Genomic DNA, 15,635 nt, shown 5'->3' with positions numbered 1-15,635 from the left:
CAGGAGGTGGCAAGAGGAAAAGAAGAAGAGAGCTGCCTGCCGCCCCTCTACCCACGTGAAGAAGGTCCATCTCAAGGGGAAGCTGTGCCACGAAGATGAGAGAGGATGAGCCTGCAGCTGCAGCACACACAGCCCCCGGCGTCTGGCCGGGCCGGCAACCTCAGTCCATTTCCCTCTGGTGGTGGCACCAGGTAGATACCATCTGATATCTGTGTCCTGGGCCTCAACTGGTCATTAAGGGAGAATTCAGGGACTCAGACTACGAGAATCCATTAAAGCGCATTCAAAATTGTTACTGGACACCAAAAATGAGCAAGACCCTTAAAACTAAGAACCAGCAACGTTTCATTTTATCCAATGCTCTTACCACTCCACCCAAAGCATCTTTAAAAACCCCCTTCCCCAGATGTGAAAAAACAGGACTGCAAAGTAGAAACAAGAGTAGAACACCTGGTTTATTGGGAAATATTCATGTTGAAAACTGCCATTGCTTATTCTGCAACCTACAAAATAATAATTTGATATATAAAATGAATTGGTTTTCATTATATAAGTACAAATGGTAAAAAAAATAATAATAATCCATGCGATACATCATATATTTGTCATTCAGAGAAATCTCCCATCCCTGAATTCCCCTGCTGCATGTTCAGATATTTTAAATTGTTTACCAGGGAAGACCAGGTTTTTAGCTATAAGTGTTTGCTTACAGAGGCAGCCTAGCAGAAGCTGTATCCGCACGATCAGAGCCCAGTCACCTTGAGATGGAAAACTCAGCCACCTCTTCTCCTTCTGTCACAGGAACGGCCCTCCTTACCGAGCAGCCTACCACATCTATGGGTCGGGATGAACCAGACCCAGGCCATCTTTCAGTCCAACCTACTTTGGTCCTGAACATACAGACACAAAACCGTACAGACTTATCAACACAGCATTTTCCCACACCCTAACCCTATAAACCACTTTAAAAGAGAATATTTCACCTTAACATTTCGCTACATAAGGAGGCCCCACTACTGCAACAGCCTTTGGCCATGAAAGAATACTTTCCTAGATGCCATATCAGGTTAACGTGAAGCTTGGCAAAAAATCCATTATTTAGGATATTAATTAGAAATTCTCACAAACGATATGCATTTAGGAAACTATTTTGCTTCTTTAAATAGCTGAACGCTTAAAAAAATATTTATTTTTTGCATTTCTCTTAGAATATTTGGTCATTGACAGTTTTACCAATATCTCCCTCTTCTCCTTAGCCCTTAACAAACCCAGTCCATTCTATCTGGGAAAAACAGAAACTTGATCAGACTACTTAAATCTTTGAAGCCTTCTCATTTTTACCTTATAAAGTGGTAAGTTTCACATTCATATTCTTTTACAAATGTGGTATAAATGGCATGGATAGACATAAGGAAATATTGGCATATTATAGTAATTAGTTCAAAGAAGTAAGTCGTTTAACTCTACAAACACATAAAAGATGACTATGAAACTATAACACCATTTAAGAAATATTTTCTCCCAAATTATGTTAGCATTTTGACTAGTTTAATAGGTTGCAGGTATTCTGGAGGAAACTGTTTCTTCCCCCAGGTCCCCCCAGCAGCAGCGACTCCCTCCTCCTTCCCCTCCTTAGGTGGACGTGTAGAAGTACCGAGGCTTGGCGTTGCCCAGGAGGTCGTCCTCGTAGTTGGGGAGGCAGCAGAAGAAGAAGGCACAGCCGATCATGATGATGGTGGCCGCCCACCCAAAGCCATAGGCCCAGTTGTAGACGTAGGTGACATCAGAGTTGGCATGAAGGTTGAAGGTCTGGGTGTACTTCACGGGGTAAATGACCAGGGAGATGATCTGGAACACCGCTAAGGGGAAGAGAAAATCCCAGAGTATGAATGCACCAACGAATGAAGGAGTGCATGGTAACAACAGATTAACTCCCTCTTCCATACGTTTCTGCCTTAAAATCAGTGTTAAATCCATCTAAACAAGGCTAAGGAAAGGGGCTGGGGGCCTCTAGTTAATCATGAGCCAAAAAATGCTACTGGATATTGTGTCAGGGATGTCAGGCACTGAATGTATGAAATACCATCAGAAATCCATTGGGGACTCTCTCTACAGCACGTGTGCAGGCATCGCACATACGAAAGCAAAAGTGCAAAGCCATGGTGCACAGAGAGGGCAGGACAGTAAAGAAGGGTCTACTTTCTCGTCTATTTCCTGTGCCAAACACATAGCTAATATTTTCAGTGTTAGCAAAAATCACATCTCTGCCTACACACGTGTGTGTGCACACACAGACACACATTTACAACTCGATGTTGATATTCAGTAATACACCATTGGAACATTCATTCAATAAATTAATGAAACAGCGAACCGATGATGGGAATGATCCATGCAGAGAATCTTGAGAAAGGCCTGCAGAGGAAGTGGGAATCTGAAGAAGAGAAATGGGGAGATGGAGGGCAGGGGGATAGAATTAAAAGAGGGTTACCCAGTGCCTTAGGGAAGTGTGACGGAGGAAATGGGAAGGAGCACATCAAGGAGATTTCTCAACTCTTTGGTAGAGGAGTCCCATCATTACAATTATTATTAATGCTTGTATTAATATTTTAAGCCACTTTAAAATAAAAAGAACTTTGTTAAATCTACATTTGTGGTCTTTTTCAATGAGCATGCCTAATTCTATAAAGCTATAATGAGTACATACATGCTATGCTACGTTATGCATTTTTTACTTAATATTCCATGTGTGTACTGCCATGTCGCAGAGTATGAGCAGGGTATAAGTATCAAGGCGGCCATTACCAGACCTTAATGTTTTAATGCTAAGATGGATGAAAGAGTTTTACTAGGACACTTTTAATTGTGGCAAAATATACACAGCATAACATTTATCATTTTAACCATTGTTAAGTATACAATTCAGGGACATTAAATACATTCACAATGTTGGGTAACCACCACCACTATCTATACCTAAAACTTTTCAACATCCCCAACATAAACTCTGTCCCCATTACCCCCTCCCCTCCGCCCCAGGTAATCTCGGATCTACTTTCTGTCTCTATGAATTTGCCTCTCCCAGGTATTTCATATAGGTGAAATCATAAAATATTTGTCCTTCTGTGTTTATCTCATTTCTCTTAGCATCATGTTTTCAAGGTCCATCCACATTGTAGCATATATCAAAACTTTATTCCTTTTTACGGCTGAATAACATTCCATTGTATGTACAGACCACATTTTGTTTACCCATTTATCTGCTGATGGACACTTGGGGCATTTCCACCTTTTGCGTGCTGTGAATAATGCTGCTAAAAACACGAGTGTACAAATATCTGTTCAAGTCCCTTTCCATTTTTTTGAGTATATACCTAGAAGTGGAACTGCTGGGTCATACAGCATTTACTATGACTTTTCAGTGACCGTTAATGTCCTAGCATGTTACTTCTAATGGTGATTTAAAATAGGCATCTGTCTAGTCTTGTGAGACAAGTGAAAGGAAGCTATACCAAATGTGTTTCTTCGATAAGGTCTCATAAGTCTGAACTACAAAACACCAAACAGAAGTGGAGGTGGATGCAACAAGGCTCCTTATGTTTTGTGATTCCCAGCCGTTTCTGACTTTAAAATATTATTCCAAAAGCCAACTTTGAAACATGAGGGACACTGGAGTACACCTTATTTTTAATCAGGAGAAAGCTTTCCATGTACAGGTGAGGGCGGGGCCCCACTGGCTGGTTCTCTGAGGCCCCTCCCTCCCCAGCCGGGCCTTCTCGCCCTCGCTTGTCCTGCCCTAAGTCTGTGAACTCAATTTTTCTAAGCACAGGGAACCCAGCCCAAAGCCGTCTTCCTCCAGCTCATGCTCGATCTCACGGACCCTTCCAGTCACGAGGCTTCTTACCTGTCGAGACCATCCGCTCACTTTGCGTCTGTGCCCAGGTCTGTGGCTGCCTTTCTGCTTTGGTCCCAGGACCCAGGTTGGCATCTTGAGAAATGACCTGCAGCCTTGCTCTTATCAGCAGCTTCTCTTTCTCTCCTCAGGAAACCCCACTCTGCGTCTAAAGCTGACCCTGCTCCTCTGACACACTCCCCCAGGACCACGTGCCTGCCTAAAACCTCAAATACTTCTTCCTCCGAGATTCTAATTCTCGTATTCTATTAATAAGTGTTCACTCTGAGCCCCACCCTCCTGCATCACTAGATCACCCGGCCCCAGCACTAGCTCTCCACTGTAAGGAGGCAGTTCCGCACCCCGCCCCTGCCAGGGCCCCCAGCCCCTGCAGAACACCCTCCCGTGACCCACCACATCAGAAGCTCGAAAAACCCCTTCAACAAGTGAGATGGTTCTGGAAGATTCCAGTCCCCTCGGCACAGAGCTCACAGGAGGCCAGCACTGGGCCACCGTGGAGACGCTGCACCTCCAGGGCTGACACAGCCCTGGTCCCTGGGGGAAGGGTGTCACTGGACACAGGGTCACCTAAGAGAGAGAGCAGCTCACGCGTGGATGGGGAGCACAGAACACCCTCTGAGGAAATACCACAGAGGAAAGGGATCAGATCCTGGAACACAGCTCCCCTCTGCTACTTCTGCCCTTGAGGACACGTTTACTAAGAACAGATCAGGAACTGTAATCGGCATCTTCTGTGTGGACTGGACACTAGTACACTCCGGTCGCCGAAGGTGCGATGCAGAATTGCCGACACAGTGTCTTACCTGCCAGGGCCAGGAGGCCTCCAATGACTCTCAGGAAGACCAGCATCTGCGGTCCACAGAGGGCAAAGAAGGAGAGGATGAAGCAGATCACCAAGATGATGAAGCCACAGAAGAGCATGGCGGCGGCTGCCCTGCCCCACGCTGCAAGGGAAGGGAAAGGGCAGTTAGCAGGACGGACAGGCCAGGTCCACGGACCACTCTTCAAAGCGCCCGGAGCTCTCTTCTTTCTAAGAATTACATTTGGGTGGAAGGACAGTTTTCCTTTTGACAATACTTAAGCATCTCCATATTTCAAGGGAAGAATTCACAGATGTAGGAGGTTTATATACTGATGCACAGTAACGCCTTCTCCCCTCGGTTTTGGGGCAAATGTTTATACCTCTGAAATGGAACTGAAACCTCATTAAACTATCTCTCATTTCATAAATTGCCCATATAAACAGGTATATTTAAAAGGTTCACTCAAGTTCCAACATAACATGATCCTAATAAACAACATTTTTGCTATTGAACAATCCAAATGACAGTCTTTTTAGGAAATATTTCAAACTCCTTTAAAAAGATCTTTGTTTTATATTAATGTTTGGTTTCTGCAAAAATAATCATTGAAAATATATACTTATGACAAGGCAGAGATGTGAGATAAAGCAACTTAATTATAAAGTGACTGTGATTTTTATCACAAGTCTAGGTGCAAGCAACCTGTCTCAATTTTCACCTAAATTTTAACTTCTGAAGTGTTCAGAGTTCGCTGCAGAGTTCTTAGTTATTGATGCTGGCCCCACCAGCAGTCAGGATGAGGGGGCAGCTGAGTTTTAGGTTTGAAGCTCTGCAAGGGCACCTCCCACCCTGTGCAATCCACTCTGCACCCGTGCACATGGGGGGACCGTGACCCTCGGGCTGACAACCCCAGTCAGCACCTCCCGTGTTCACCCTGCACCCTCTCTTCGCACACCTTCCCTCCAGAGGTAATAACCAACGTTTGTGGAGGGACTGCTCGGCACCTGGCACTGGGCCAAGAACTAGACGTGCTCTCTTAATGTCACACCGCTGTTTGAAGGCTCACATTCACCATTTCTTCAGAACTGAGGACCTGATAAGGCTCTGAGAGTCAAACAACCCGCCCATAGCCACACAGCTGCTAAGGGGCCCAGGCAGAGTCTGACTTCTAGAAACAGAAAAAAGAGTCTAAAAACAAGACTCTTTTTTAAGATATAATTTACATCCCATGAAATTCACCCGTTCAAAGTGTACAATTCAGTGGTTTCTACTATATTCACCACTTACAATTCCAAAATCTTCCTCTCCCCACGAAGAAGCCCCATGTCCATTAGCGGTCACTTCCCATCCCCCTTCCTCCAGCTCCCAGCAACCACTCATCTTTCTGTCTGTATGGATTTCCTATTCTGAACGTTTCACATAAATGGAATCATATGCTGTATGCCTTTTGTGACTGGCTTCTTTCACTCAGCATGACGTTTTCAAGGTTCCTCCATGCTGTAGCAGGTGTCAGTACCTCATTCCTCTTTATGGCCAAAAAACATTCTATGGTCTGGATAGCCCAAATCTTATTTATCCGTTCCCTCCTTGATGGACGAGCACGCACACTTAAGCTATTACTTTTCATTGCATTTGAGGACAGCTACACATGCCTCTGCCCTGGCTTTGTTCCCACCCACATGGCTCGGCTGCTGAGTCTACCTCACTGACTTCTAGGTCATTTGACTAGTCAAGTTAAACAAAGACACAGGAGAGCAGGAAGGGCGAGGGCTCTGTAGGCAGCTGGGCCTCATCTATACGCTGCCTCTGCCTCTGTCAGCCAGGCATCTGTAACCAAGGCCAAAAACGCCTTATTTCAGGGTTATTGTGAGGACGAGAGTTTTGTGGAAAGCCAGGGAGCTATTAATCCTCCAGCCCTGGTTGTTCACCAAGCTCCTCATGGATTCGCACCTCGAGTTTTCACCTCCTTCTGCCTCCACGAGGTTCTGAAACATCACACAAAGATGGTTCAGTTACCCCCGCATGTCTGCATCTCCATCCGTCACAGACAGACTCGAGCCAAGTCCCTGTCCCCACACCCCTTCCACACCCTCCTCTGGACTTATGAGTGGCTGGGGCATAACAGGTTACCAAGGAGAAGAAACGTTTATATGTCTCAGAAACACCATGTTTTCCCACAAATTACCCCTCAGTAGCACCGGTCGGGATGGGGCTGGGACGGCACAGACCTAGTTTTACATTCATAATTTTCATTACTTTCCTCCAAATCTTCTTGTTCTTCCTGTGAGATCAATAAGAGATTTTAGAGGCAAGGTAAAATAGATCATCTCAACGTGCAGCCCACAGACCACTGAGTCAAAATCACCACTGTCACTTACTAAACATACAGACTCCTGAGCCTCCCTCCAGACCCACTCAATCAGAGCTGTAGAGGCAGTGCCCAGGAATCCGCATTTTCCTGGTATTTCTTACATCCACACTGAAGTTCCAGCACTAAGACAGACAATTAATCTCCTCATAAAAACAGACGCAGCACTGCCAAAACCGAGGACATAGCTTTCAGTATGCGACCCTCCGTCAATCATAGTCTCATTTTTGTAGATTTTTACGGTTGCTGCCAATCATTAAATTCAACTAAATCCAATCACTCAATTCAAATAAGCAGACACTGATTTTTCCTTTGAGTTCACAAATCTGTGCAGTGAAAAGCAACATCTCTGTGGACGCATGCAGAGGAATGCAGACACGATGCAGAGAAACTGCACAGCAGATGTGAAGTTTCAATAAAAACAGGAAAAACATCCTAACAAGAAACATATTTCAATAACCAAACTTTGACAATCACAGATTAAGATTTCAGAAGTATAGCTAAATAAATTGTGTGACGTTGCTATAAACAGTAATAGCAATAATTTTACTTGTTTACTTGAGGAAAATTAATACAAAGTTAGATTGTTCTATTACTACTTCCTCTAACATCACAGCTGAGGTGTAATTTATGCTTAGTTTCAGGTATTTGAAAGGAATTAAATAAAAGAAATAGTAACCAATTCCCCCAACCTAGAGCCAGACTTCTCTTATACTGTGTCAAATCAATTCAGTTAGTGTCTTGCTTATTTAAAAGGCTGAGTCTAAAGAAAATCAAAATGGAAATTAAGGGACACTGAGTCTTGAGAAACAGAACATGTAAAACCTGCTCCTGCTGCACAGAAACACCTACTGAATCATTTCACGATCATTTAAGACAAATCTCGGGGTGGTTGAAGGTCCTGACTGATGAGTGACGAGCACAGCACTCTGCCTTCTCAAGTCGCGGCCACTCTGCTGTCAAATGATGAGACGGGCTCCACCAGGTCTGCACAGGGCTCCAAGCCCAATATTCTGCCTGAGAAGGGGGCTGACAGCCACGCAGACTGAGACGGCAATTCTCCATAACTCTGTACCCTAAGGACATTTAGCCTCACTTAATGACCCAGAATGAGCCTAATACCTACAAATTTACCCAACCCTTTAGGGAACTATTTATATTTTTATATTATACCATGAGAGCATCCCAATGGAAAACATCAATTTTTAAAACTTATCCTAAAGCAACTTCTTCGGTGATTCAACAGATGGTCCTCAGTACTTAGAAGGCAGACTGTCTATCTTTATTCTGAAGACAAGTCTGTCCTTCACTGTTATTTTATACACTAAATGTTATTGCCTTTCCTGATTGTGTGTGTGTGTGTGAGTGGGTGTATGAGAGAGAGTGGGGAAGATTCTCACCCTCAGTTATCAAGGCCAATTATCATTTACCAGGTAAACAGATGCCGTGTTTCTGTATAGAAAGGTTTTCTGTTTGTTTTGTTTCCTTAAGGGAAGATCAGTTTGGTGTTATACATATTCTTTTCTGTCCTAAGTTTATTTTCTAAGTACCACGTGGAGAAGTTCATATTGTCACAGAAAGCAGCAGCATTATAAATTTACTTATAATTTAGATTCGTTAAAGATCCATTTATCCCCCCCCCCACAAAGCCCCAGTAGATAGTTGTATGTCACAGCTGCACATCCTTCTAGTTGCTGTATGTGGGACGCGGCCTCAGCATGGCCGGAGAAGCGATGCATCAGTGCGCGCCCGGGATCCGAACCCGGGCCGCCAGCAGTCGAGAGCGAGCACTTAACCGCTAAGCCACTTAAAGATCCATTTACATGAAGAGCAGCTTATCAAATTTTGTTCTCGATTGCAAAGATTCAACGTTAAGTCAACAAGACAGAAACCATTCAATGATCATTAATGAAATTCTGAGTTTTTCCTGGGACATGTTTTTAAGTTTTCTGCATGAGGAAGAACGCTGTATCTTTTTCCAGAGATGACTAGGAAAACACAATGTTACAGGGCAAATACGGCTGAGAAAAGACCAGTAAGGTGAACTGATAAGAAAAGAGCAAAAAGTAACAATAAATAAGTACCTTGAACGTCAAGCTAGAAACCATAAATCAAACTGAAGCTTGTGAAAAGAAACAAAAAAACTTCTATTTTAAGACAAGGCGAGCACTACTAATATGTTTAATGTTGTGGGTAATATTTTGGAGACTGTCACCAACTTTTCCCCCAAAGTTAGGATTTCTTTTAATGGATTTGCTGCATTCGTCAGTAGTTTTAACACGTGGACACCAAACATCGACCAAAACAGTCTGTGGCCGACCTCTCACTCAGTGCCCTGCAGACACCAGGCTGTTGCCCAACCCGAGCGGGTGCTTTCCAGAACAAAGGATTCAGCTATTAACAATTCTAAGGCCCCACCTGGTGAATCTGATTTTGGTCAGATTTCTTCATGTTGTTTTCAGAGGGTTCCTGATGTCATTCACAGGCAGAACTGAAAACCGGATAAAGCCATAGTTTAAAAAATAAAAAAGATCCTGTCTACAAGTGGACACAAGCACGGGTGGATGACATATTGAAAAGGCTGCGGCAGTTTAACGAGGAGGTCATCGCAGTAAGAGAAGTCGTGCTCCTGAAACAGAACGCTCGCCATCACCTGGGATCTCGTCACACTGGCAGCAGGCCTCCCAAGAAATCTCCCAGGAAGAAGCGATGCGAGGGCAGGAGGAACGCGGGGTCCCACCGGCGCGCGCCAGCGCTGGTGCGAGTCCTTCACGCTCGGCGCTTGTGCTGGAACTGAGCCCACGATGCTTCACAGAACCACGACATCGGCCCTGCACGGGCTTCCTTTCACGTCTGCGCGGGAAACCGCCCTGCTCAGGAAGACGTGAACCCAGGGCTGCGCCCTGGGCGCAGACAAGATAACTCGGGGACCTCAGGACCTCCCCTCCAACATCAGACAGCCCGTCCGGTCGGAGGAGGCTGGAGGGTAGAATCTGCGGGACGCACCTTCAGCTCCGTTGGTAGAAGAGAAGAACTTGTAAACAAACAGCATCGTGGAGAGAACTGAACGAAGTCGCCGAACAAGGAGAAGCCGGAGCCGTCGGGTGTGGACTAGCGCTCCGGCGAGAGCCCGCAGGCGCGGGGCCCTCGCCTCCCTAATTCCGGTGGTCTGCCAGTCTCGGCCCCTTTCCGGGGAGAAGACAGGTCAGGCCCCGAAAAGGCCCGAGGCCCTCGCTGGACCACCAGAGCCTAGTCTTCTAGGTTTTATAAACCAAAATATATATTTTTTAATTATGAAAATAAATCAAGAGTGGCCAATTTATTTTGCTATGTAAAGACTAAAACACGTGCCCCAAAGAGTCATCTATCTACGAATGCCTTTTCATAAAAGAACCTTTCAGTACCTCATCCTGCGCCCCAAAAAACCCCAGGAGCATAATCTCAAAATGAAGCCCCTTAAGTTCAATGTAGCCTCATGTAAACCTATTAACTTGGTAACCTATTTTTCTCATTTCCTGTTCATTTCAGATCCATAGGGCTAAGTGACCTAAAAATATTTCGTATAATACTCTGATTCTTTGACTTGTCCAAGGCTGATGTCATGTAAAAAACATTCGCCAGGGGCCGGCCCGGTGGCGCAAGCGGTTAAGTGCGCGCGCTCCGCTGCGGCGGCCCGGGGTTCGCTGGTTCGGATCCCGGGCGTGCACCGACGCACTGCTTGGTAAGCCATGCTGTGGCGGCGTCCCATATAAAGTGGAGGAAGATGGGCACCGATGTTAGCCCAGGGCCGTCTTCCTCAGCTAAAAACGAGGAGGATTGGCGGATGTTAGCTCAGGGCTGATCTCCTCACAAAAAAAAAAAAAAAAAAAAAAAAACATTCGCCACATTCTGTGGATTCAAAGGGTGTCGTCTCTGCTGAGAACGAGACTCTGAGCATCTGAATGGGATCCAAGGCAAACTCTGAAACACGCCACAGTGACTCCCGCTGTCATTCCTGCGCAGAAACTAGTCCCCACCAGCCTCGCCGGACAGGCTGGAGCCTGCTCCGACCTGAAATCTACATCGCTGTTGCTGAAAATATCCTCCTGAGTGTTCTCTCTTAAAACTGGAAAGAAGGTGCCAGCAGTGCAAAAACAGTATGCGTGGACACGCATTCAAATTTAATCTTGCATTTTATTTATATGTGAAATTTGAATGATCATTTCAATGTTTGAATCTAAATTTTCTTTTCCTGTTTTGAGAAATATAAACCATGATTTTTTAAAAATTCAAACAAGTATCTGTAAAACTGGGTATTTATTTAGTTGTTACTATCACGTAAAAGAAAATATTCTGTGTATAAGGTGGTTCATTTATGAGGAAAAATGAGGTGATATGGTAATCTGAAAAATTTTTTTTAAAAAACTGTTAATAACAGTGCAGAATATATTATTCTGCTTTTTACATAATTCTAAGGAATTCTTTACCTTTATAAAAATCACCTGTATTATTTAGTCTTAATACCAGTACTTGCCAGGAATAAGCTGTGTCTTTAACACCAAATGAACATATTAATGACATCGATATCATCTAATAAAAGAAATGGCCAAGCACAGTGTAATAAAAAGGTATACTTTCTTTTGTATACTGTAACAGTTACAATGGTAAATCACAGCCTTTATTTTCTAGTACATATCAACAAGTTTTTACAAAGTGGATGTACACACAGTTCTCTATATTGAGACAGCATTTTAATTAGAGCCATCAACCACCCCTTGTGTTTGCACATACACAAGTGGGGGTGTGTAAACTGTTTACCACGTTTCAGATAAAGTATGACCTGGTGTAAACATATATGACGGGTGTAAACTGTTTTCGGCAAGGCCTTACTGGAGCCATCTGAAGATCTGAGGAGTCCAGAGACTCCTAGATAATTGCCCCACGGTGTAGGAATTCACGCTTCTACACTGTGGGGCAAACTCACCAAGAGTCCCTGGAGGAGATGGGGCAGAAACGTAATGACACTCCACCTCCTCTCTGACTCCAGTAGCTGAGACAGGCTTTCCCGGTGGACTCTCACCCGTTTTCTTCTTCCCAGGGCCACCTAATACGGAGGATCTTGGATGCATGATTTGACTCTATGTCTTGAGCAAAAGCCACGTTGAACATGTTTTTGGCATTAAGTATCTTTGCAAAGGTCACAAAGACCAATTTCTATATCAAATTGAAACATAAACTATACACTGGGTCAGCGTTTTCTTTACAATTAAAAAAGTTAATGCTTTCGACTTCTGTCTAATTAAAAAATTAAACTGAGAAACAAAACCTGCTTACTCCCTTCCCTGTAAAAAACACTGTATCAGTCTGAGCTGGAAGAGCCACACCCTGGGAAGGTGAGCTCATATTGCAAGTCAAGAAAAAGAAAGCCTGCATTGTGCATGTTTTACAAGAGGCAGTGCTCTCAGCCCAGCCCTGCAGGCCAGATCCCGTCCCAGCAACTGGGGGTGGCTCTGCCAGCACCTCTGCCTGGGCAAGCTAACCCTCTCACTTCACGTGCCAGGATTGCTGAGTGTCCTCTGGGTCTGTGTAGTCTTTGGAGGGAGGTGTGGTTATCCAAGTCTGTTTAAAAACACACCCGTTTAAGCAGGCCTAAGTCCCCTGCAAGAGACTGAGTTTGAATGCATTTTAACTAGAAGATACAGATATATTGCTTCAAAGAAATTAATTCCCTTTAAAAACCTAAAAGACTTGGGATAATACAGACCCTGGCAGGGCAGCTGTTTCTGTTTTAAGAGGAAAAACACAGACCTTCAGGAAAGCAGGAATTCGGTTCAGTCTTCACATTTTATTACCCGCTAATGAGGACCATGCCTCCTTTTGGGGGAAAGTTCACAGTGGGAACTTCCAAACACTTCCACCCCAGATAAGATGCAGCAGGAGCCCAGATACAGGCCACAAATAAACAGAGCGGTTGCCAGCCCGGGGCCACTGGGGGGAGAGTAAGAATCAAGTCAGTGGTCCCAGCAGGGAACGAGGAGAGGCGGGGCGCCTTCCTTCTCGTTTAAACCTGTTCAGCTCGGTCGAGAAGGCCCTGTTCCCCGGTATTTGGCTTTAAGCTTGATTACCCACTTAAACGCGCCTGTCCGCAGACCCAGCCGCGCGCACATCTACAGCAGGCAGAGGGCGGCTCCCACAGGACCCCGCTCCTCCTGCCACTCAACTAACAAGTCAGACGAATCCTCCACCTGCAAAATATTAAATGTCAACTCCGCTTCATCTGGGGGTGTACAAGATGTGCTTGCTGTTCAGACTTCAAATCAGATCAAAACCAAGTTCTCTGAACAGCAATGCCGCGCTTGAGCCAAAAGACACCCGGGGCCGAGAGCTGACAAGCACAAGCCCGGAGGGTCAACACCGCGGGATCCCCTGGAGTCGCGGCCGCTGAAACTCCCACGGAAGCGGCTTTTCTGACGGAGGAGGAGCCGCTGCCGCTTGGTTCGGGGTAAACGAACCAGACAGCGACCCGAAGGCCCGCGACTTAACCCTTGTATTTTAATCCTGAGAAGAGCCGGAGGCGGCGGAATGGGAGAAAGTTCAGGTCACCAAGAAAATACTCTCTGTTCATTATATTCACTCCTAGACCCTTTTCAGTGGCTGGAATCCTCTCCAGCACGTAACCGACAAACCCCTCCAAGAAAACACAGTTTGAACTAGGACCGTTCTCTTTCCGTGTTGAGCCTGGTCTGGGCACCCTAAGCTACTGCATTCTTTTCTTCTGGTCGGATGCATGAACCCAAGTTCTAAACAGGTATTTTTTGAATCACCTATCACTCCGGACCCTGTTCAGCCCTTCACACCGGCGGCGTCACGAGGCCGCGCGCTCCCAGGCCGGCGCACGCCCGGCCGCGGCCCGGAGGGCTTCCCGGAGGCGGCGGCACTCACCGTATTCCATGAGGCTAAGGCAGCCCTCCTCGGCGGACCCGCTGCCGCCGCCCTCATGGAAGCATCGCCACCACAGCGAGGACGTCTCCTGGTGGTTGCTCGACTGCAGCCAGCCGCGGCCGGCCAGCGCGATGATGTCGAAGGTGATGGCGCTGAGCAGGAGCAGGGGCAGGATCCACCTGCAGCGCTCGCAGGCCAGGCCGCAGCGCAGCATCTCGGCGCGGGCGCGGGGACCGGAGAGGAGGCGCGGGGCGGAGGAGCGGGGATCGGAGGAGCGGGGCTCGGAGAGGAGAAGTGCGCGGAGAGGGGCGCGCAAGAGAGTGGGGCGCGAGCGCGGGCGGCGCCACAAAAGGGGAGGCGGCGGGGAGGCGGCGCCCGGAGGCCCCACCTGGAGGCGGTGACTCAGCGGCTGGGCCGGGCGGGCGGGGCTTCGGTCACTGGGGGTGGGGCGGGCCTACCCTGCTCCGAGCGGGCGGCGGGGCGGGGCCGGGCCGGGGACTCAGGGGCAGGGAGGGTCGGGGGTGCCGAGGGGGCCGGGGGAGGGGGGAGGAGCAAAGGCATCGGGGGAGCCGGAAGGGCAGGGGGAGCCAGGGGGCCGGGGGCACAAGGGCCGGAGCACCTCGGCCGCAGCCCCGCGCCCCCGCAGCCTGCTCTTCCTACCCCTGGACCCTCGCACCCCAAGCGTTTTTCTTCTCGGTGCGTCCGCGTGCGCACATTTCCAGCCGCGAGACACCGGCTACATAGGGAACCCCCGAGGTCGGACAAGGGTGTGATTGTCGACGCCACGTTTAGGTCTCCGGCAGCTTGAGGTGGGCCTTCCGATCGGACCAGAATTGAACGCGCCGACCCCGGGAGCCGCGCGGAGCCCCGCCGGGGCACCGGCTGCACCTCGGACCCTCGGACGGGCCAAGGTGGGTTGTCTGCGCCCCGGTGTCCGGGAGTGGGGAGCAATCATCACTGGTGTGTGAACACCGCGCACTGAACACAGGCTCAGTTCCTCCGCTTCCGGATAGTCCGCTCCCCGCCACAAATCTCCCCCTGTGTTGACCCCACTCGATCCACTCTCTCCTTGGACTATTTTGAGGTTTCTCCAAATAAAAGCGATGTGCCAGCATGCACCCATACCGAGAATCCCACCTGCAGTCCCGGCCCTGCTTCCGGCGCCCGCGTGACCGCGCAGGTGAGCGGTGAGCGCGCAGGTGTGTGGTGACCGTGCAGGTGGGGGAGGGCGGGGGAAGGGACGCCCCAGAGGAACCAGCTCTCGGGGTCCACACCGCGGCGGCCTCGGGCACATCCCCAAGAACATCCCACGAGGGTCATCCCTTTTCTTATATCTCCAAAGGTTTCTTCTGGATCTCTTACTTTTCCCATTAATTTAATATAAAAGACACGGGAAGCACTTAGCCATGTCTACAGTTTAACCCTCTGTATTTCAGTCTCGTGCTCTCCAGAGAAACAGGATACTCCTTTGTCTTGTGCAGGTCTCCGGCACGTTTTGAGGATGAATAAAATAAAAGTACTGAGGAAGTTAGTGTCTGGAACCACATGAAATCCTTTCACGTAAACTTGCTTCACGTCCTTTCATCAGAGGCAAACATCTTCACTTGGAAAGAACAGCACAGGATACCTG

The 15,635-nt window shown here is 47.4% G+C and overlaps 1 protein-coding gene across 1 annotated transcript; it reads right to left on the bottom strand.

The window, feature by feature from the left end:
* Positions 1 to 430: 430 nt before the first annotated feature.
* PERP (p53 apoptosis effector related to PMP22) lies at positions 431 to 14,341 on the bottom strand. Its single transcript, XM_058566190.1, has 3 exons — positions 14,006 to 14,341; positions 4,717 to 4,857; positions 431 to 1,859 (listed from the first exon to the last, which is right to left on the bottom strand). Exons 1-3 carry the CDS (start codon positions 14,217 to 14,219, stop codon positions 1,633 to 1,635), a joined length of 582 nt encoding a protein of 193 aa, XP_058422173.1. The 5' UTR covers positions 14,220 to 14,341; the 3' UTR covers positions 431 to 1,632.
* Between the last annotated feature and the right edge of the window lie 1,294 nt (positions 14,342 to 15,635).

Source organism: Diceros bicornis, chromosome 23, assembly GCF_020826845.1.
Source record: "Diceros bicornis minor isolate mBicDic1 chromosome 23, mDicBic1.mat.cur, whole genome shotgun sequence".
NCBI lineage: Eukaryota > Metazoa > Chordata > Mammalia > Perissodactyla > Rhinocerotidae > Diceros > Diceros bicornis.
This window is presented reverse-complemented; position numbering and strand designations above follow the sequence as displayed.